Source organism: Thermobia domestica, chromosome 16 (assembly GCF_964235325.1).
Source record: "Thermobia domestica chromosome 16, izTheDome1.hap1.1, whole genome shotgun sequence".
Lineage (NCBI taxonomy): Eukaryota > Metazoa > Arthropoda > Insecta > Zygentoma > Lepismatidae > Thermobia > Thermobia domestica.
Genome location: NC_137469.1, coordinates 135,419,602 through 135,444,010, shown reverse-complemented (window position 1 = coordinate 135,444,010; position 24,409 = coordinate 135,419,602). Strand labels below are relative to the sequence as shown.

At 37.2% G+C, this 24,409-nt stretch overlaps 1 protein-coding gene across 2 annotated transcripts in view; it reads left to right on the top strand.

Moving 5' to 3' along the window:
- LOC145673438 (adenylate cyclase type 10-like) overlaps positions 1–24,409 on the top strand; it is a 545,310-nt gene that overhangs the window by 253,438 nt on the left and 267,463 nt on the right. For both annotated transcript variants that reach the window (XR_014128769.1, XM_081743142.1), the window contains exons 15-16: positions 3,112–3,214; positions 9,975–10,130. Coding sequence is in view for 1 of the 2 variants with exons in the window: in XM_081743142.1 (XP_081599268.1) it covers positions 3,112–3,214; positions 9,975–10,130 (259 nt within the window). In the remaining variant the exon portion in view is untranslated. The remainder of the gene's footprint in view (positions 1–3,111; positions 3,215–9,974; positions 10,131–24,409) is intronic.

Sequence of the window (24,409 nt, the reverse complement as noted above, 5' to 3'; positions counted from 1 at the left end):
GTACGGATCATTTAGCACTAAAATAATGTTTGAGACCTAAGACTTGGGTGAACTAGTGTTGCTCACGAGATTCGAAAAAATTCTCGTCTTGTCTCGTAGTGCAAATTATAAGAGTGAAAACGGTGATGAGGTTTAAAAAGTGCTGTTTTCAGCATATCTTTTCTTATAATTATTAACATATAAGGAAATATGTAAGATTTACGAAAAAGATTGAGTTAGTTTTTTGCACGAAATTAGGTTGGTGAATTTCGTTTACAATTCCAGCAATAACACTTTTTGTAATATGTTGTATATGTTTCTTATGTGCAAAAAAATATTGACCCATTTTTATGTTACTTTTGTATATAGAAGTTAGTTTCTATTTTTACTAAGGTGATGAGGAAGACACCTTTACTAAATTAAAAGAAATCTCTGCGTCAGCACAGGGAGAAGTGTCGTTTGCCCCTTTCCCTAGGAAGCTTCAGATCATCGGAAAAGCGCTGCACTGCACCCCTCTCCATGGAACCCTTCGTGAATCCAGTCCTGGATTCCAGTCCTAGATTACCTGTAGGCGTTATAGCTGTAGATAAAAACTTTACTTTGAGTACCGTAAATTGAAGGTTCATTCTGACGACTTTTCCAAGAAATGTGTGTTGGTTGATAAGTAAGTAATGTCGTCTATTGTCTAATAATAATAATAATAATAATAATAATAATAATAATAATAATAATAATAATAATAATAATAATAATAATAAAAGATAAGAATGTGTGTCCGACCGAACTTTAATACTACTGCAAAAGAACTAATTAAGAAATTTTCATAGTTAATGTATTTTGGCAGGATAATATGTCTTCAAACCATAATTAAAATTAGAGGCTGTTCCTGACGGAAGTCATATAGTTAAAAATTAAAAGCTTTCTTGCTTAAAGTAAGGGGAAAATGGTGATGGCATCTACCAAGATGATTTGGCACCCTGTCACGCTGCAAAAACGGTTAAATCATGGTTTGAGGAGCATGACCAGGAGCTAGCACACCTCCCCTAGGTCCCACAAGCACCAGATCTGAACATCATCGAGCCATTGTGTGTTTCTATCTTTAAGTACATACGTAAAACTTGGTTTTGGGTGGGAGAAGAGAAAAGGAACACAAAGAAATCGCACCGAAGCTATTTCATCCGGTTGTTCATGGACATATCATATCACTTAATATCTATTTTTAGAACAGAAGTTGGAAATGTAAAGAAATAAACTAGTGTTCAATCAACTTTAGAACATATTGCTTGTTCTAGAAACTTTTTATCTAAAAAAAAACTCTATCACAGGCAGGGCAACAAAGAGGCACACTCGCTTCTAAACGTAGAGCTATTTCTATCCGGAAACATTCATGAGAAACATGCAAATATTATATTCATTTCCATTATTATTTTTAATAATTATATTGAAGTACACAAGAGAAATTGTCTACTGCAATTAAATGAAAGGAAGAATATGACCAATCTATAATCTTGCTATGACATCAACTTTTCATCTAGGGGACATTTTAGATTTTATTTGAAATATTATATTCCTCCAAAAATGGTCAAACAGCAAACTCAAAATAGTTGTTGTTAAGAAAGTTTGTCCTCCTCCCTCGCGTTCCCTCGTTCTCGCGAAGGAAATTGTTCCTCGCCCTCGCGCACCCTCGTCATCGCAGTGGAAGTTGACCCTCGCCTTCATACTCTCGCCCTCACACACCTCGTCCTCGCAGTGACAGTTGGCCCTCGCCCTCGTTCACTCTCGCCCTCGCAGTGACAGTTGGTCCTCGCCCTCGAAAAGGTAGTTGTCCATCGCCCTGGCCCTCGTGTTGGGAATTTCTCCTCGCCCTCGCGTCACTGTGGGCGAGGGAATTTGAGGGTGAGGATGCCCTTGACAGGGCCACCCTCGCGAGGGTGAACATCTCTGGGTTACAGTAGGAATATCTAAACTCACTGAAGAAGACAAGGTAACTTGTTGAAAGTATACAAGGATTACCAAGTGAGGCCCATTCAGAGGCAAGTGTTGTTTTGTAAATAATGTATGAGTTTTTGATTTACACACTGTTGCTGCAATTATTTTCGTAATTTATGGCAAAGTTTGTCAATCAAACTAGTTAGTTCGAAAATAGCTTTCATTCTTTATCTGAGGATGCAAAATCGACAGGACCTACAATTTTAGAATTAGAAAAGTATCCTAGAGACTCTTTATGATATATTTAGTAGGAATGTTTCAGGTTCGTGTTCAGTAATGTGTCAAAAAATGTTTTCAAGAATTATGATGATATTTCTTATATGATTTGTAGGATAAGAATATCCTGAAAAGAACATTAAAGATTATGTTAAGTGAATTTTACTTTCTGTTAGTATTTAAATGTTAGGAAAAGTACTCTTAAGGTCTTACACTGAAAATAACGAAGATATGGATAAAATGGATTTAAAGCAATTAATAGGCTAAGAATAATATTTACTACTAATGGTTTGTTAGAATAAAATTTAACATTTTAAAAATGTTTTATATTTAAATACATTTGTGAAAAAGTCACGTTGACTAACTTTCCTGTTATCAGCTGTATCTTTAATTTTGACACTACTTTCAATGAATACCTTAGTAGCAGAGACAACTTGTAAATCGCTTGCTGTAAGCTTGAATTGCAAATCGGCTAAGCCTGTATACAGCTTGATTGGAAAACGTGCAAGCATGCCACAAGCTGAATTCCAGTAGCGAAATTACTAGGGGCAACCTTGCGTTCAGTGTTCCGTTCAAGCTTGACACAATCGTTTTACAAGTCAAGTCAAGTTAATAGCCAATGAACGACTAGAGATGCTATGACGCTCTGCGAAAGATCTAAAGTACGACAAAAGGCAGATTGTATGAGAACATGCGATTCAAGTGCAAGCGTAGAAAACCAAAAGCAAAGCATGCGCCTACTGGCCGAAAGCTTTCTACTACTAAGGTACCTACGATTATAGCAAGAAAGAATGAATCATATATGATATATATTTAAAGTTTCATAGCTAATCTCTTCAGTTGTTACAATATGTGTAATATTCGTTAATCAATACTAAACCTGAAGTTCTACAATCGATTTATTATGACTTTTTCACATTGTTTCAGCCATCGACATCAAAATCTGCGACAGCGACCACTAAGTTTCCTGTATGCATTATTACCCCAGGATTCGACTTAAGGAAAGCCATCGCGGAAATTTCTTCGGGAGGTAAGCTAATCAAAATAAGTAACATATAAATTAATATGATTTAACAATAGTTTCGAAGGTTCTCTTTATTTCATATCACTAGTACGGTTTACTCCAATAGTAGTACACCAAAATTTTTGTATATATCCATTATTTTATTCCAATGATTTATTTCTGGATTTTGTAGAAGGGGGAATTTTTATAAAGGATTGCCACTAAAACGTGAAGTTGAATTATTGTACTTTATAACAGATTATATAGCCTATGAAAGGGGTATTTTCCCTGGGAAGGCTGAACTAACAGACAAGGAAATCAAAACTTAGAAGGGGAAATTCCCAGGCTTTCCTGGCTACAAATAAATCCCTGTTTTATTCTATTTGTTTGATAAATATGCAGCATATAGAAACATTCTCTATAGCAGCCGTTTTCGGCTGTTAAACTAACTTTTGTACCACAGTGTACCTGGGTCAGAATCCAGGTCCGTGGCACGGGGTCATGGTCCATAGGTACTTAGGTTATCCCTTTAAATTTTAGTAGTGGGTACATTGACTCACCCTTTAATTTTGAGAAGAGTTTATTTAATAGGGTGTATACGACCATCCCTTAAAATTTGGAGATTACCAAATTCAAAAAAAAAAAAAAAAAAACAATCAGTAGGTGGTATAGGACCAGGGAATGTACTTCTGTAAGTTAAGCAGTTCACTTTTTCCACTTCTATGGGTTCATATTGTTTTCTTTCAAAATAAATAATAATAAAATTGTGAAAATGTAATTCAAAATGCTTCTTTTCGTGCTAATTTATAATTATACAGGATGACGCAGGGAAATGAGAAATTTTAAACGTTAGAGTTGACAACACTGTAATGGTGGCAGTTGTTCGGAACCAATCCGTGGTTTTTGTCAATGGGTTGCCACTTTTTTCAAGGAGAAAACAGACTTTGGTAAATTAACTTCGGGGACATTTTTTGTAAGGTGATAGTGCACATTTAAAGTGTTCATATTAAAAATGGGAGAGCGCAATGGCCTATAGGAGAGAAAAAGCGTCTTAAGGTTTTCACTCGCCGCATATGTAGCATTACGCAAATTTATTAATTTTACTGGCACGGCGTGGCAGTATCAGTAGCATTTATGACTCACTTGCCAAGGGTCACGGGTTCGATTCCCGCTGGAGTCAACTTGTATTGCTTTTTGCTTTAACCAATAAAGTAGCCACTGGTAGCTACAACTAAAATGTTAATTCACCATATGTTTATAATGAATTAAAACAATAGAAATATTCAAATCAGTTGTAAAATCTTTCAATGTTCCATGTTAACTAGCAACGAAATGTAATCTATTTCGTAAATATATTGATATCGCGAGTTATATTATGGTTACAGTCGTTGTGTAAAAATGTTGTTGAGGCTTCATTTCTACATCTGTTGACAGCGTGAGAATTACAAGGGGGATGAGAAAGAAATCCCCTTTGGTAATACTGGATGTTACTATAACCAAAGGAGATTTCCCCCTTATTCACCTTGTAATAAGCGGCGAAAATCTGTCTCCAACATTCGGGAGAAGGACGGGTTAGACCGTTCCCATATATTTTTAAAGCGATGTTCAAAATATTTATGAAGTAGAAAAACAATACTGTGGAGGATCAGGGGAGCAAAGTTGTCTTCAACATTGGGAGCGGGCAGATTTGAGGCTTATTCTGAAGGGATATCAATTTCATCTCATTTTCCTTTGTGGCAATCGGACAGAAATCATCGCATTTCTCCTAAAAAAAAAAAAAAACACGTTTCAAATCACATTATTGGTGGAACAGTCCCTCAGTTCCAGGATTGAGGGGACATATCCTCCTCATCCCCCGTGCCATTTGCGCCAGTGCTTGTAATACACACACTGTCAACAAATGTAGGCACGAAGCGTCAAGAACATTTTTTACACAACGACTATGGTAATCATAATATAACTCGTGATATCAATATATTTACGAAATAGGTTACATTTCGTTGCTAGTTAACATGGAACATTGAAAGATTTTACAACTGATTTGAATATTTCTATTGTTTTAATTCATTATAAACATATGGTGAATTAACATTTTACTTGTAGCTACAAGTGGCTACTTTATTGGTTGAAGCAAAAAAAAAAAAAAAAAAAAAACAATAAAAGTTGACTCCAGCGGGAATCGAAGTTCTATATATGGAGCATTGGACTGTATGGTTCAGAGACTTGGACATTATGGAAGTTAGAGAAGAAATATTTAGAGAGCTTCGAAATGTGGTGTTGGAGGATGATGGAGAAGATAAATTAGATAGAGAGAGAACAATAAACGAAAATGATTTGAAACGGATAGGAGAGAAGAGGACGCTTCTAGCCAGCATCCGTCGTAGGAAGACCTATTGGATTGGACACATCTTACGAAGAAACTGTTTTCTTCATACCGCCATAGAAAGAAAGATGGAAGGAAAGTGAGGAATAGGAAGAAGAAGAAGAACACAAGTGATTGATGATTTGAAAAATAGTAGAAAATATGGGGAGTTAAAATAGGAAGCTGAAGATCGATAAACGTGGAAGAAGCATTTCCAGAGCTAAATCTAAAATTGGAAACTAAAAACCCATTAGTCTCAGAACCTATTGAAAGGCTGAATATTTAATAATAAATGTAATAACTTTGAGATGCGATTTTAATGAATTCTGGTAATTTAATCATAACACTCTTGATTCTCGAAAGTGTTCTTCGATACACCCTTGTAGCCAAAGATATATATTTAAAAGTTAAAATCCAGCGACTTCAAATTGAATTATATGGAGGTTTATTTCTGGCGCTCCTCCTGTTTCAGCAAGAACATGTAGCTAAAAACAATTGCTACAAGCAGGTGAACAGACTTTCTTCGAAAAAATTCTGTCCGGGATAGGGATGCGCACGAGACAAGATTATGGCTGTCTCGACTCGAAAATGTGCTGTAAAAGTGATGTCTCGACTCAAAAAATATATATTTTTCTATTGGAAGAGCCGTGCCTCGACTCGAATTTTGTCAGGAAAATCCTGTCTCGACTCGTCTCGTGCGCATCCCTAGTCCGTGGGCAAAATCGAAGTGTGCGGATATCGCACTAGGGCACTAATTGCTAAAGGATAGCTATATCTTGCACAAGAGTGATATATAATTGCAGCTTAATTTAGCTTTGCTTCGGTGAGAGGAATTGGGAGGAGTTGATCCACTACGGGGAAGCTCCAAGTTGTATGCTGGGAAGAAACACTGCAACTAAATAATTTAGTTTTTGTATTTTTTTAACAAACGCATCATTGATCTAATTATGTAATAGATATCCCAAAGAGATGCAAGACACATATAAAAATCGAGAATAAATTGATTCTTATAATTGCAGCAGTATTACCAAACATCACCCTTTGAGGTCCCTAGAGGACCTCGCTTGTTATGTTAATGAGACCTTAAATAAGTGTTACCTTTTCTATTAATTTCGTAATTTGAGTGTGCATGTATTTTAATCTATTGTATTTAGTATAGTTGACTTACAATTATTTTTAATTTTATTGATGTAATATCGTGTATTCACAAAACTATGAAGGGAGTATTTACAAATGCTACTTAAAAAAAAAAAAAAACACTATCGTTCTGAAAAAAACACATTGTATACATTTTTAGTTTTTGACGCAGTTGCATAGCAGTATATGTCTACGGATGCGTATATCGACCCTGCGGATGCGGTATTTTATAATTAGGCAGACCTCTCTCAGTATAGTCTCTCAGAAACTACAAAATGGATACCTACTCCAACGAAATATAGTACAGAAGCACATCACATAAATAATTGAGTGTTCAGTAAAGGATGATACAGGACTAAAATGTCAGCTGTATGTTCCACCTGGCAAATAGTTCAGTGAGTATTCTTCCGTCCTATCCGTTGCAACATACTTGGAGTTGCGTTTGATACGAAACTAACATTTAATAACCATGTCGTTAACATAGGTAACGAATCTCTTAAGATGTTAGGGTTCATAATTTTAACTAGAAAGGAAACAACATTACCAAACTAACAGAAATGTATTACTCCTATGTCCGATCAAAATTGAAATATATTGCTGTGATCTGGAACCCATTGTAACAGCAATACCGACACCAACTGAAGTAAATTCAATCTAAATTTATCAAATTCTTAGCATTCAAGAAAACTGGTATCTGCCTATCTTATGAAAACTATGTAACATTAATAGACAACAACTTCTGTATTCTTATACTTGAACAAAGGCGTAATGTGATAGACCTGATTTTTTTTCATAAAATAATACACAATGAGTTTAGCTATAGATCTGATATCGACACCAAGTTTTCATGTCCCAACACTTAAAACTCGTGTTGACAAGTCTGGCCCATTATATCGCAAAAAAGCAAGGACCAACATACTATTGAAGTCATCAATCTGGACGATGTGGTCTTCCTATAACGAAATATGTAGCGAACACAAAGAAATGGACATTTGTAATATGAACTACAATATGTTGTAAAAAAAAACTATTGTAAATTTAGTTTGTAGCACACGTACACTGTAATTGGGCTTATGCATGTTGTGTTGTTCACAAGTAAATAAATACAGAGTTGTTATAAAGTCCTTGCTATAAAACAAATGCTTATAACATTTTAAAAATAACGATGTTGCAGTTAAATACATTTTAAATTGTGCGATGATCTGTAAATTTTTGGTTGGTAACACTACCACAATGATGAATTTGGCAACACTTGTGACAACAAAAGTCATGAAAATGGGGACGGTACAAGAGAAACTTCAGTTTGTGTGTTAGTATTCAGAACTGAAATCAAATGTGTTGGCAGTGTTGCCAGATCTACTGATTTTGCAGGAGATCTCCTGTTTTTTCTACGTTTTGCTGATCTACTGCGAAAGAAAATGAAAAGTGAACAATCTCCTGCTTTTTCCTTACTTCGAGAAGTTAAAGAAATATATTATTATTAATATTGAATTTTCAATGTTCGCTCACATAAAAAGACGAAATTTCTCTGTTATAATTCACAAAGCTCTGTAGAGCATATAGTTATAGGGTTTTACTGTATATAATATGAATCCAAAGAATACAACTGTACGTCATCTTCTATATGCATTATGGTCAGCGTTTTTATGACTTTCTGGAAGATTTACAAGTAAGTGTTGTTTAGATTGGGACTTGGGTTGGAAGAGTGGCTTAGATCGTTTCTCCACGATCGTCAGCAAGAAATCGTCTTACGTCACGATCACGTGTGACTGCACAACACAGTTACGTTATCGCTACGTGCATGAAAAGACATTTTCCCACTCCACTTTGCTCTTTCACTACGGTTTACGGTGATACATGTGTGTATCAAATAATATTAATATAAATCGGGACTTTTCCCTTTCATTTGCTCAACGTAGTTCATCGGAAATGAATTCTGGACTGTTTGTTTTGACTACTGCCCCCTTAATAATGACAAATTTTATTGCCTCCCCTCGGATTTACATTCAAACGCCAACACTGTATGTGTCTACTGATTTCTCCTGTTTTTTGTCTTCGAATCTCCTGCTTTTCCAACTGGCTGGTCTGGCAACACTGTGTGTTGGTGCAGCGAAACTTGACGAGTGTAAAAAACAGTACCTCCTGGTGACAGGAGTATAAAGAGTTGGCACAGCAAGTTCCTGGCTAATGAGGGTGTTTGTAATATGCAAAGAAGTGAACGGCCGCCAGTGAGCCCAAACACGGTGCAAAGGGTTGCCGATAGCCTGGAGAGTAGTCCAAGAAAATCGATTCCTTGGTAGTCGCTGTAGTTAAGAATCTCTTAGTCAACAATACGCAAGATAATGTGTAAACATTTGAAAGAAAACCCGTACAAGATTAAACGTGTGCATGAACTGAGGAAAGAATATCAAGACACGAGAGTGGAGTTCTGTGAACTGATGCTGAAATGTCTGGATGATGACAGGTAACTTCTTAAGTTACTCATGTTCTCAGATGAAGCAACTTTCCATGTTTCAGGGAGGGTAAACAGGCACAACTGTCTTGTTTGAGGAACTGAGAACCGTCATGGATATGAAATGCACGAAAGAGACAACCCAAAAGTGAATGTATGGTGTGCCCTATCAATGGAATACCTCATAGGCCCATTTATCTTCGACGAAAACACTGTGACGGAGCAACCATACATTCAAATGCTTACGAATTTCCTGATACCCGAATTGGTTAGGTTGGGAAACAAGGGTCGCATCCACTACTAGCAAGACGCAGCCCCCCACATTTTGCATAAGCCATCAGGGACTACCTTGACCGTGAGCTACCTAACAGGTGAGTTGGACGCAGAGGTCCCACTCCTTGGTCCCCCAGGTCCTACCGATTTGGCACCTTGTGATTTTTGGTTAAGGTGTCAGCAAAACAAAGGACTTGCAAGACCTGAACTTTAAGATTAGTGAAGTGATCCATGACATTTCTGACGACGCCAGACGAAATAGCATTCACGGAATTTGCCGTTGGTTGCAGAAACATATGGATGTCAATGGAGCCCAGCTGGAGGTCTGGTGATGATGGTGGCGGTGTATCTATGGATGGTAATTTAAAATGTAAGTCTGAATAAAGATCTTAACATTGATTTCACCGCAATATAGTTATTTTTGTTAAAAAAAAAGTTGTAAGCATTTGTTTTATAGCAAGAACTTTATAACATCCCTGTAAATATGCACTTAACATTCTCCCAGATTTATTTATCAACATCTAACAAACAATCCATTTTATTTGTTTTGTATAAATATACAGGGCTGCTTATGGCGGCAGTAGACCAACTCAACCCTTACGAGCAGATAGTGCTTAAATGTGGAGCTGTGCTTGGAGAAATATTTACGCGGAAGATGTTAGAGAATCTTCTGGCTTATGATCAGGAAAATAGTGCAAATGCAGAAGACACTGCAAAAGGTACGTTGTTTTGTAAGTAATTTTATAAAGATCTTCACCGTATTATATTCTGTTTTCTAATTTCGATTCTGTGGGTATAATGTGGCAGCCCATTTTGAAGCCAATTGTGTTTTAGAAATGCGATTTCAATTTATTTATCCTTTATACACGAATTGTCATAATATAAATTACTGGTAAAATATATTAAACGCCACATAAGAACAAGTTTAACAATCAGCGAGTTGTATTCAAAATTGTGAAACTACAGTGTGGTTCCAAAGTATCAGGACTCAATATCGAAACAGGAAATGATATCCAATAGAGAGATAAGGTGGAAGATGGTATCTGTTTCTTGAAACGTTGAATCCATATGAAAAAATCTCGCTACCTTATTTCCTCGAATGAAGCCAGAATTGAGAGCGAAAATTGAACAGATTTTTACAAGTTCTTGTTTCTCTAGAGAGATAAGAGCGGAAATGTAATCTGTTATTGTGACACTGAATCCATATTTAGAAAGCGTTTTTCATAATCAATTATAATTTTTCTTAATGATAATCAGTGTGAAAACCGAAAATCGGTTTCTTCCACTTTTGGTTAGAATAGAGAGATACTTGGACCGTAAATTCATATTTGAAATCCAACTTAATGTTTTCCATTGTACGAATTTTGCTTTTCGTAGACTTAAATTTGATTTAAAGTGCTCGCTGAGCGAAACAATACCTTTATTGTAAAAGATAATAATGTGTAACAGTTTCGCCAACTACCTATCCACTTTGGCTTCATCAGATAGTGTGTGATAAAGCCAAAGTGAATAGTTGGCCAAACTGTTACACGCAAATAATTTTTTACAATAATCGTATTGCGTTGCTCATCAAGTAGTGTAATCAAATTTAGAAAACAAAACCAAATATTTGTATTTATTACCTCTATACTCTATGAGGGTCAGTGTCGATTCCAGACATGATTTTTAGGGGCACTGCAACCCCCGGAGCTCTGAGAGTGCCTCCCCGGAGGAGACCAAAATAATATGTCTATAATATAATAATAAATAGAATAGTACTGCTGGTACTATTCCGGAATAATAAGTGTGCTTCCTCCCGGAATTTTTTTCCTGAGAGAACGACTGATGAGGATCAATATTAAAACATAAGATTGAAGTGTATTTCAGCCATTTCCGCTTTTAGTAGACTAATAAGAGCAGAAAATTTTTATATTCCTAATTTTAAAAAAGTTCCTTGCTGTCTTTTATCGTTTTTACTTTGACGATGAGTTCCTTAATGGCTATATGGTTAGCGTATGCGCCTTGGACATAGGAGACCCGGGTCTAATTTCCGGAGGGAACGCATATGATTTGGATCCAACGTTAAGCTTCAGGTCTGTGTGTCGTATAACCAATGTGCATAAAGAAACGCTAAACTTCAATCCAATCCTTTTTCTTTTTCTCTATGGAGATCAAAATTGAAACCAGATGTGGAATCTCTACAATTTTCAGTTTCGGTACAGAGACAAGGCTGGAGATCAAACCCATTCTTGAGACACCGAATCCATTAAAAATAAGTTATCTAAGATATAGATCTATATAGATATATATAGTCTATTGTATAAACATTGCTTTTCTTTTATCTAAATAAAAAGTTCATTTATGGAATAAAAAGCTATGATTAACAAGTATATTTTTAATTTCTATTAAAAAAGTATTATTTCATTACAATTCTAAATTTCTCCTGCGTATCATAAGCTTACACTTGTCCTATTATTAACAGAGTACTCTATTTCTATTGTTATGCTTAAATCTTATATATATATATATATATATATATATATATATATATATATATATATATATATATATATATATATATATATATATATATATATATATATATATATATAATTTGTTCTAATGATTGTTACTAGGTTTACCAGTTCCCATTTATACATATCTAAACTTGCATGTTTGATCAGAAAAGTTACGGATAACAAAGGAAACTAGAACATTCTTACACTTCTCGAACAAATAATATGTAGTCAAAAGGAAAGAAATATGACCTAAAATTATCCTGTTGTATATATTGCTATGCCGATATGTAAATAAGGACAAGAGTTAAGCTTAAGAGAATAGCGAATTTAACACCAACCGAGGAAATAGAACAAATACGTAACATGCGTAAATTGTACTAAGATCGTGTTATTGCTTTCCAATATCTGTATAAACATGTTTAGCTTGGTATATCATTAATTTGTTGACATATTGTTCTTTGTTCATATTATTGAATAATGCACATACGTAAAAGATGAAAAATCCAGAATAGATCAGGAGAAAAACTTATCCGAAGGAAAGCAAAAGTCTCTTACCGAAAGCATTGATATAAAACTCAAGATTTTTTTTACAGGCTAGCCATAAAGACTAGCTACCTTTCAGAGGGTTACACCCTCTCTTATGGACTAGATTTTATGGTTACTAGGGAATGAGAATGTTGGGTGGGCTAAGTGATTCTAAATGTTATTAATACAATTTACATAATAAATAATTTCACATGTGGACACTTACTTGTAAGGAACATTGATCCTTAACATTAGGTGAGGGTACATATACAACGGACGATTAAATCATCCCCAGGGGGCAACAAAGGAAGCGGAACACCATTGAAGAGAACCACATGTTTCCTTGTTAAATCGGAGGGATAATTCAACAAGTGCTTCCAGTTGAGGGTAGCCCTTCAGTTGACCTGCTGAAAAAGAAAGCGATGTTGCAAGTTTCACCCTCTTGCTTACTGATTTTTCAGTCTAGTTTTGGCAGAAAGACACTGCGTGTTGCTATTTGATTTTCAAGTCCTATTATATCTAGTGTTTTCGTTACTTTTGGTTTCGTTGTTCTAATTATTCGTTGTTTTTTGTTTCCGTTACTTTTGTTCACGGTTTATTGTGTGTGTGCGTGTGTTTTCGTTATTTTATTGATAGCTGGTTGCTACTTTAGAAAACATGTGGAGGTCGTGGGATACAAATGAAATAATTCCTCCTGCAGATTTTGCTCAGGAAACTGAGGCATGATCGGTTAATTAAAAAAAATGTGGTAGAGTGCTTGCCTTTGGTGTGTGGCGTCCCTGGTTCGATCCGTGGCCAAGCAAGTTTGTGGTAGACAACATCGTGTTGTCGGGTTTTTCGGAGTACTCTTGTTTTTCCCACATTCTAATTCCACAAATTTTTCCATTATCATTCATTTGCCTTAGTCTACCGTCTCCCTTAGCTTAGGTGACATAATTGTGGAACGTTGAACTGAAATATTTCATCCTCAATTCAACTTGCATATGAAGTAATGAAAAAAGAAATCAATCATTATTTTCATGATATGTGCTTATTTTACTCTTAATAGATATAGCATATCGTTAATATCGTATAACTTCCATAACGATAACGTTTGTACGAACCAAACATGTTAAGTTGCCCCCACCCCCAATGTACAGGCACTATTGCTGCAAAAGCCCGATAAAAAAATACAATCTTTCGTTGTCACCCCTAGAAGTCCATCCTTGAACCGCTCCTGTTCATACTACTACATAGAATTTCTTTAATGATTGTTATGTTAGTGATATTATTATTATTATTATTATTATTATTATTATTATTATTATTATTATTATTATTATTATTATTATTATTATTATTACATAGGCCTAATGTATCCATTGTTAATATAAGTTTAGCGATGACAACAACGCAAAATCTCGACACAACACACGTGCCCTTTATGGCTTATTTGGAGTGTTATTTATGAAGGCGGTCAGGGTAAATTTTCTGCCTGAGTATAAAGGAAGCCGATTGGGGACCAATAGAATGTCTCGATTATACATAAAGATAAGGAATTAAGCAGAAATAAGCAAAGAACATTAATGATCATAATGAAGGATTAGGTATACCATGCATGATACGTACGATATAGTAATGGACGTAAATGATGTGGCGAGGTGCATACACAGGACAACATGTGGGTGATATTAGACAAATCAGTTTATCTTCAGCCTAGGGGCTGCTCTAGGCAATGATGAAAACGAATGAGGCCCATGTTAGTAAATGATGGTAATCACTGTGCTGGAAATCAGGGGCGGATCCAAGGGGGAGACTCCCCAGAAGAGGGAACTTTCTTATTTTATATATAAATAAAAACCCTCGCAGAGTTTGGAGCTCTTAAAAGTAGCTCTAAGTAGCAGTAACCCACCGCTCCCAAGAAGTCCGTCCTGGATCCGTCCATGCTAGAACTGATGGGTGAATGAGAGGAAGATGTTCATGAATGACATAATCTGTGATAATGAGTAAAGCAGCGTCTAATGGTAATAGAGCATAGTGATATAATGTGAAGTGAAGAGAAAGTGGAGGATAGTAAGAACAGTGTAGTGTTGGAGGAAGTGCTATATAGGGCCTAACGCATTGCATGAAGTAAAGGATGGCGAGTTTCGAAGCGTCTGGCGATATATGTGAGGCGCAGTTTTTCAATGTAGAACTGTAAGATCGGAAAGGTAATTAGAGATACAGATCTTGTGTGCGACTAGGTAGCTTAATACGGAACGCTGTACGGAAAGCATAGATTAAATGTTTCTTGTAGAACTTTGTCGGGGCAGCTAACCAAGCAATAAATCCGTACGTGAGGACTGGTCGTAAGAAAACTTTGTTCGTATTTAGTATGGTGTGTGCTTTAAGGCCCCAAGTGATACCAAATTTCACATTAGTAAATCTCCACGTTAAGCGGGTTTGCTTATCCACGCTCCTAACTATGAAAACATTTACGATCAATCCAACCCCAATCATTTCACAGATTCAACCTATTGCATATAAGTTATTAGGACGTAAAATTGACTGTAGTTTATACGAAAAAGACCTTTATGCATTGCAAGACCTGTAACGCCCAAATATTCACCACGAACTTATAGTGGTATCGACATAAACAAAAAAAGTGTGGAGCAGGAAACTACTTTACATAAAAGTCTAAAGAAACTCAATGAAGGCGTACGAACTGGTCGAGCGTTTTGGGTCAATAGTCTATCAATCATAAGTTTATGTGTTCAAACCCTGTAGAAAGTATTGGTTCCGTTTTTTTTTCCTTAAAAGTGTGTTCCTATTTTCATCAGAGGACTGAAAACATTTCTTTGAATAAATCTTTCGAAAATACTTTTCTCTCAAATTCGATTAGAAGGAAACATTATATGAATTGCAAATCTAAAATCCAAAACTGAAAGCAAAATATTAAGAATGTTCAATAGTTCATTATTATCCTTTGATTTGTAATGAAAAACTAATTATAAACATTGATGATTTCAGAAGATTCTCTCCGTGTAATGGTCAATATATGAATGAGAAGAAATTGATAGAACATTATTAGTCCACTTTGAGCATGATCGAACATATGGCCACGAATTTATGTCGACAAGGTCTCAAATTCTCCCACAGGTCATGCCCTGAAATCATCACTGTTTCAAAGGTTTCCTTAACAAACCTAGATACAATATTACATTTATTCCTCGTTCTACGTTTTGAAATACAAAATTATAATTTTAAAGATAATTATAATACGATAAGCATAAAGGTTTATAGAACTAATGAAGTAAATAGTATTGTGTAAGTTATCGGTTTCCAATCGGATTAAAACTAGAATATTCTTTTGCATTGCACTTTAAAATAAATCCTCTCTATATATAATTCTTACTGGAAAGCATGTTTAACTCCAATTACTTAATCAATATTTTTAATAATATATTTTTATTGTAATATTTTTACTATTCAATGACGTATATACTTCATTTCCCAAAGCAAAACCTCGCAAATGTATAGTGTGCTAGTGAATATTATCAAATAAATTATAATTTAGTTTACGTAAATACTGCATTGCCTGATTTGTAACTTCGTACTTTAACTACTACTACTACTACTACTAGTAATAATAATAATAATAATAATAATAATAATAATAATAATAATAATAATAATAATAATAATAATAAAATCATAGCCATATCTTATAAGAATTTCAGGCTTACTCAATAAATGAATTCAACGTGGTCTCTATTCGAAGTTCTATTTATTCGAATCCGATAGAAATACAAAGGGAAACTTCGAGAACAGATAAAGGAAAAATGTTACTTTGGTGGGACTGGAACTAACCTTTATGAGTTCCTTTCAAGTTACAAATGCCTTAGACACTGTTTCTTGTCTTTAAGTTACCTGATTCACTGAACGTATCTGAGTAGGTTATCTTTATTTTCTACTCCGTTGTACACGTTTTACAATCATTTCCTTTAAGCTTTTAAGTTTGAACGACAGGAACACGAATGCAAAAACATTTAGGTCAATTAAAATTCCCCCACCGGGAATTGACCCGGGGACCCCGTACACCAAAGGCACACGTGCTAGCCACTTTTTTCTTTTTTTCTTTATTGCAGTAGAGTTACATATAAACATAAAGTACAGTTAGGTTACATGAGTATCAATGAACAGTTCATTGTTTTCTATTAGTAGAGTGACAGAGATCAGAATGCGCGATTACCTAGTGGTAAGACGTCCAAAGTTGAGGGTGTTAGTTATAAGCTTGAACAAGAGCTACATCAAGGAAATGTGCAAATAGGGTTTTTCTTCGGGTTGGTGGAAAATATCTATATCTGGTATACAAATAATCCTGGTATTCGGTGATACGGCGTAACTCAGGAGTAAGGATATAATGAACAGTACTCGATATTAACCACAGCACTGAGTTATGTTTAGCGCTGGGAAAGAGACGGAAATCAGGAAATAAGACGAGATCACTGGTAACACAAGCTGGCACAGTACGGCAAATAGTACTGATCAGTCGTTGAAACTTTGCCCAAATATGAACTGTATTACAACAGATTTTTAATCGATGTTCCAAATCATCGACACGACCACACTTGATACAAAGGGCACTGTCACTGAAATGTAAGCAATGTCGTTTAGCACGAGTGTTCACAAGGTCGTTCACCACAGCGTACCAACTCGAGATTGTCGGTCCAGAAAGGTGAGAGGCAAAGATATTACTCCATAGTCTCTTCCGTTGTCATGCGGGGTGCTTTTGGTAGAGGCGATGAGGAGGGAGAGAAAGTTGGTGAAGTAAATACTGATACAAGTCCTTCACTGAACTAGGCAACGCAGCAGTTAGAGCTGTAGACATATACGCATAGGAACAAATAACATCACTATAATACCAATAAACATCAGGAATATGGCATATATTAAGTGGAAATGTATATGAAACAGTGTCAAGACAGTAAGAAAGAAGGGCATGGCTGATTCCCGTAAGGCTGGTTGTGAGGCTGTGGAAGCCTCGGAGCAGAAACATAGCCCGAGCGTGGAGCTTTGAGACCACCGGCTTTTGGTGAGAGACATGTGAAGGGATACTTTACTCTAAAGACGTGACCATGCCAAAGGAACCAATTAACGACACTCGTAATGCGTTGAGCAATATCACTGGGCATAGGAAGCAGCTGACACACATACCACAATTTTGATAGAGCATAAGTATTGAGAAAGTATATCCGGGACAATAAACACAACTGGCGTGATCGATGTGACTGGAGAACATGCCGGATCCTGGTTACGAGTAAGTTATATTCACATGGACTGTTTCAAGAATGGTAGAGGAAAATGTGATGCCCAAGATTTTTAACTGAGGAACAACGTTAGTGATAGTGGGATACTCAGAAGAAGTTTGTGTGCCAAGAACCAAAAGCTTAGTTTTCGACTGATTTATCTGAGCGCCAGATAAGGCGGTGTATTCCATCAAACAGGTATCAACGGTGTGAATATCACTGGAATCGTGGATGAAAACTGTCACATCATCAGCATAACTGCAGACTCATAAGGTAAGACCATGAAGGGAAAGGCCGGAGAGACGAGCATTAATACTATAAAGAAGAGGGCAAAGAGAAATGGTAAACAAGCTCATACTCAATGGGCACCCTTGACGCACACTTCGTTTGATACGCAGAGGCTCAGTGAGAAATTCATTGATTTTAAGTTTACTTTGAGCATTGTTTTACAAGATACGAATCCAGCGAATGAACTGCTCCCCGAGACCTAAGGTGGAGAGTATACGCCACAAATAATCATGACGGACGCGGTCAAAGGCTTGGTGGAAATCAAGTGACAGGAGAGCATGACAGGCAGAATAGTCTTCAAGCGTAGCAATAACGTCACGAATGCACTGTAAAAGATGGTAGATCTTCTTGTTTTCTACACACTCATATTGGTGAGGACCCACTAACTTGGCTAAATAGGGGCGTAAGCGGTTGTTCAAGCAGCGAGCGAGAATGTTGTAGTCAAAGTTCAGCAAGGTGATTGGCCTGTAATGGGAAACGGTAGTACGATGTGATTGCTCCGGTAAAAAGATAGTCACGCCAGCTGTTTTATACAGGGACCGTGCAGCAGGAGCAAAATGTTCGTTCACCATAGCAGTTAAGGTATTGCCAATAAGTGGAAAGAAACGTTTGTACCACTCAGCTGGAAGGCCATCAATTCCAAGAGATTTTCCAGACAAAACACTCATAGTTGCTGTTTGCACCTCTTCTTTGGTGAATGGAGTTTCCAGTGATTGCGCTTCGCGTGGATCGACCACACATGGGAGGCGATCTAGGAAGGAAGATGGTATGTCAACGGTATCCGATGTGCCATATGAACTGGAATAATAGGTGTAAAAAGTTCGCTTAATACCTGCAAAAGTATGGTAGGTGTTACCTTCGTCATCCTTGATATTCTGAATATATTTGCGTGTACCTCGTTTATATTCTGCCAAAACATGGTAGAGCGACAGTTCTTCTTGAGGGTCAATGACTGTAGATTTGCTTCGGATTTTCGTTCCTTCCATTCGACGGCGGCTCAGACACAACAGTTTAGCTTGATACTGCTTCATGAGAGGTAAGGCAGAATGGTTATGGGGAACAGCATTTTTAGCATCGGCCAAACAACGATAGTAGAAGTGGAAAAGAGTTCGGTGATCACGCTCACTCAGCACAATACCAGCGACAAAAGATGGCAACACGTGGTTTGATACTACCAGTCAGTAACAGTCCAAAAATGTCTCTGCTGGGTTAACCACTTCGCCCACTTGGTTGTAAAAGATTCGCAACATTCATTATCCTCAAGAAAAGTATTAAAATGCCAATAACTAGGCCCTCGTTCAACCTTGACATCAGGTATACGCAGGGTAACAATATAAGCAGAATGATCAGAATATGGTAGGTACAATTTCAGCGTCAAATATGTTTGGGATCAGCATGGGACACATATACATGCGGTCGATGCGAGAAGCACTGTTACGGCTGACATAAGCAAAGGCCTGCCGACGTGGAGAAGTAGACAGCCAGCTATCTTGGAGATGAAGACCTTGTGTTAGCTCCTGCAAGGTTGGACTATAATTAAACCCGGGAGACTGGTCTCCAGGATTTAAAACACAGTTAAAATCACCAGCAAGAAGAAACATGCCACTGTTGGGGAGAATACAGGAAGCCACATCAGAGGCAAATAAATTGTTACGATCCACACGTGCCTGAGAGCCACTAGAAGCATACAGATTGAGAAGGTGAATATTACCGAGCCTACCACTGATAATACGGCCAGTTGGGTGTAGTAATATGGGGGAGAAATTAACATGATGCTGAGCAACAATTGCCGTTCCACTGCCAGTGACAGTAAAATTAGGACCAAGGTCTAACACTTCCTGCCCAACTTCTTGCAATAACGCGATATCAATATGAGCTTCTAGTAAAATGTCACGCAGCGAGAATAGCTTGGTATTACTATGTAAATTATTAATATTAATGGTAGCAATCTTCAAGGTCATTGAAAAGGGAAGAAAACATACATAAAACGAGATGTGTGCATAACATACACGCTCACATCACAGAACTTTCTAGTAGGCACTACAAACAAGGGCGGAGCACAGATATTGAAAAAAGGCAAACAATAACACGTTTGTCATAATTCGTATTGAGCGCCAGCACTGCAATACACACACATAAAAAGCAAACACCATTAGCAAGACATGTGCCAATGGAAAGCATGATTACCTATAAATATTACAGCAGGAATCTAGGGAATCATCTGATTGAGAGTCAACAGCAGCAGTGACAATTGAAGTGTTATCGTCAGGAAGGATGTCAGTCTCTTCTTTATTTTTCTGAAACAGTTTCTCCCTGAGGTCTTGGCGCCTCGAACGTTTAATTCAAGACCGTTCGCCAGTATCAGAAGCAGAAGTAGGGGAGGTTACACTAGGGCAGACAACTGGAGGGTCCACAACTAGATGAGAAGGACCAGTAGCAACAATGGAAGGTGAAAAATCTTTATCACCATCGACACTCTCTGGGTTGCCAGATTCGAGCACGCAGGAACACACAGGAACCACCGGCGCCATAGAGCTGGTAGAAACGCAAAACATTCACAGAAGGAAGAGTTCTTGCACTGAACTCATTATCACTAGTCGTCATTCCTGTGTTGATTGAAGCAGAAGGAGACGCAGTGGCCAATCGGACGTCGGGAGTTGACGCTTGTGTAGCACAAGTATGCAGAGAATCAGTGACGACTAAATATGAAAAGGATAAGGAGACTACCGGTGAATGATCATCGACAGATGTTGATAAGCTGAGGTTTGAGACAGACGGAGCTTAAAGAGGCATCACCCGCAGGGACGGCAACAGAGGGGAGAGGGGGTAGTCGCTATCCTGAAGACGAGGTGCATGCGGCTCATGAAAGTTATCTGTTGTTTGAGGAACATTAATGTCCATGGAGATCTGATGGGACTGAGGTGCCTCAGAGTGCGATAGGTTGGGAACCCGAGCCTGAGACCGGTAGGCTGGAGAATTGAGGAACAAAAGAATTCACTGCAGCATCCAAACTAGAAGCAGAAGGGGCCACTTTACCCGCATAAGTAGTAGAACTGCGAGGTGCGTTATTGGGACGTTGGGGACAATTCGAATGTAAATGCTGGGTACTGTGACACCGTATGCAAGTTTTCTCCTGTCCAGGATAAGTGACTCAGTAAGGGTGCTGTTGAATCAGGACGAATGATGGAATCGATTTCTTTAATTCCATTCGTAATAATTTCCTCCCAGTTCGAATTTGGTAAACATGGTCACTAGAATATAGTTCATCATGAATATTATAAATAGTACCATACTGACTCATAACATCCTTAATGGCGTCATTGGAAAGTTCCATAGGAATTACATGTAAGCGCACAGTAACAACCTGAGTATCAGCCCAGGAAATCCGTATATCGTATGTGCCTGAGGGATCAGTAAATTGACTACGCCACTAGTGTCATTCAAAACTTGTTCACATAACGCAAGAGATGAAAATTTGATATACACACACTTACGGTAAATATCCAGTTCAAGACTCATAACTTGTTCAACAGGAAAGGCAAAACGATCATAGAACCATTCATGAATTGTCAGATAGGTAGGCCGCTGGCTAACCGCTCCGAAATCAAATTTCAATGTATTCACTCGACGTGCAGACATATTGAAGATATTCTCAGTCACAAACCAGAAAAAAAAACACCAAAACTGTCACCGAAAGATCCACACAATTACAGTGAATAACACGAAAAAAAAATGCTTCACTTAATGGGTGAGTTTGACTCACGGAAAACAACACAAGTGTAGCAGCAGAGAGTAACAGTGTTTACTCGACAACGTTCACAGCTCGAATCACTAGACCAGCGGTAAGAACGAATGAAATCTGGTTTGAAGTGTCTGAAATTTATGCCTATTTCACCCTGATGTAATATGTCTATTGATGTTTTTATGTTTACCGTATTCGGCACTTTGAGGAACGATATATGTTATTTATATAGGTTCTATTACGTATACGTCCATCGATACTATATAAAGTATCCGAATTATTCATGATCTTTCATGGAAATTCGATGGTGCATGCACAGTAGACGGACAGTGTAATTGGAAAGTGACTTCAAGAGAGATTATGTATTTCGTCGACATTACTTAATAGCTATATAGAGGAGATAGCGAAAACGAGTCTACCTAATGAAGATGGAATTTCGGTAGGATATGAAATGATGAGATGTATACGATTCGGGTTGATATAGTTGTTGTTGCAGAATCTAAAAGGAAAATTAATAAGATGTAGAAAACTTGAGAAAGGCTTCTGAAGAATATGGGATGAAAATAAATGTTAGAAAGACAAAATCCATGGCGATTGAAACGAAGCGATCGGTGTCAAATATAGAAGTAGGAGCGGGAGAAAAGAACAAATGACTAGTTTTCGATATTTGAGTAGTATTATTAGTGATGATGTGATATGCGAATGTGAAATAAAAACAAGGATAGAAATGGCAAAAGAAGCCTTTAGGATGAAGAAAATACTATTTTGTTGGACCTTGAATAGAGTTGAAAAAGACTCATAAAATGCTTCATCTACTGTATTTTACTGTATTTATAAGGTATAATCATGGGCATTATGCAAAAATGATGAGAAACAATTGAAGGCTTTCGAAATATGTGCGTGGAGAAGAATGAAGAGAAATAGCTGGGTTGAGAGGAAAACGAATGAGAGGGTGTTAGGAATGGAAGGAGAAAACTATTATTAAGAAGAGGAAGAAAAATTGGTTGGGATATTGGTTAAGAAGGAACTGTATCATGAGGGATGTACTATAGGGTATGGTGGCAGGAAAGAGAGGGAGGGGATTAATTAGACTATATAGAAACAGAATTAGGCTATTGGCGATATCAAAACAGAAAAATCGTATGTTAAGATGGAAAGGTTAATAGAAATCGTGGAGCATGGCAGTTTCTCAGTCGCGGTAAGTGACCCGCTGGTAATGGCGGAATACTTATGATATAATGATGCCGATGATGGCCCCGGTCATAAGGACCAGAGTCAATAGGGCCCTACGTCAAAAGATGCCGGGTCAAAAGGGTCCCCGGCAAAAGGGCCTCACGTCAAAAAAGCCTGAGATATAGCCTGAAAAGCATGAGATATATAAAAATGCTTATTAGATTAAAAGTATTCCGTGGACACCACCTGATTTGTGTTGAAAATGCGTACGTGTGGATCTGTATACAGTGTTAGTCAAAGTTATTACGACAGCCCAGTTAAGATTCATGTGAACAGAGAAAAGTTTTTCAGGTAGGTATTGATCAGTGTCGTGTCATGGTGGGGGTGGGCGGGGCAACGACCCTGGCTGCCGAAGTAAGGTGGCGCAAAATTCGGGAGTAAGAAATAAAAGGAAGTAAGGAAAGAAAAAGAAAGAGGAAAAATTACTTGGAATATTTTAGATCAATAGCAGATAGTGTTACTCTTGTTAGGAAAATCTATGTACACCCAACAACAAAAGTCTCTCCACCCTAAGTGCCCTAATTCCATAACTTGGGGTCCAGGTAATTTGCAGTTTTGAGAACGCCTGGACAGATGCAACCCAATTTACACGTAACTTTTCTCGGCACTGACAACAGTTGGTAGCACTGAATCCAATCTTTATGCAAGTAAAATTGTGAGTAGATGACGCACGAATCATTTCTCCATTCTGAGATGAACCTCTCTGGTTCAGAGCGTGTTGTCCAATAAACATCATATGTCAATCTCAATATTGTTGTGTATGTAATGTATTATTTCACTATATACTGTATATTCAAAGAAATAAAAACACTGATCACACATGAATCAGAAAATGCTTGAAAGTAGACGAAAATATCAAATCTAGAACAACTGCTGGAAATAAGTTATTAAATGATTGCCTTCATTGATACCTTCTCCAATTTTCCTCATTCCAACATTTTTTTTCTTTCTGGAGGAGAGAAAATCTTACTTGTAACATTGGGTATGTATTGAAATTGAAATTGAAACATTTGAAAAAGTTAGAACCTGACCGGGATTTGAACGCGGGTCCGCCGAATATAAGTTCAATGCGCTAAACACTTACCCACCTAGTCACTTCATCTTCCGCCTAAACTATTAGCCAGTTAAAAGCATTGCATGTAAGACTATACACAAAATACTCGTACTAATACTCGTATAAGGAGATGTTCCTTATGAGTGTCACAATGACTTACTCAAGGTTTCCTTTAACTCTAAAACAAGTGATATAGACCTTCGTCAATGAGGAAAATATCGCGGAGCGTTCTTCAAGATGAGGCTACCTCATTGTTTTTAACTGGTCCCGATTTATATTACTGCAATTCTACCTCACCGTAACTTCTAATTTCTAAAGAAGAAAAACCGGCAGACATTATTTTCGCATTCTTTGAATTGCATCAACACGTGTAGAAATAGTATGTGCTATG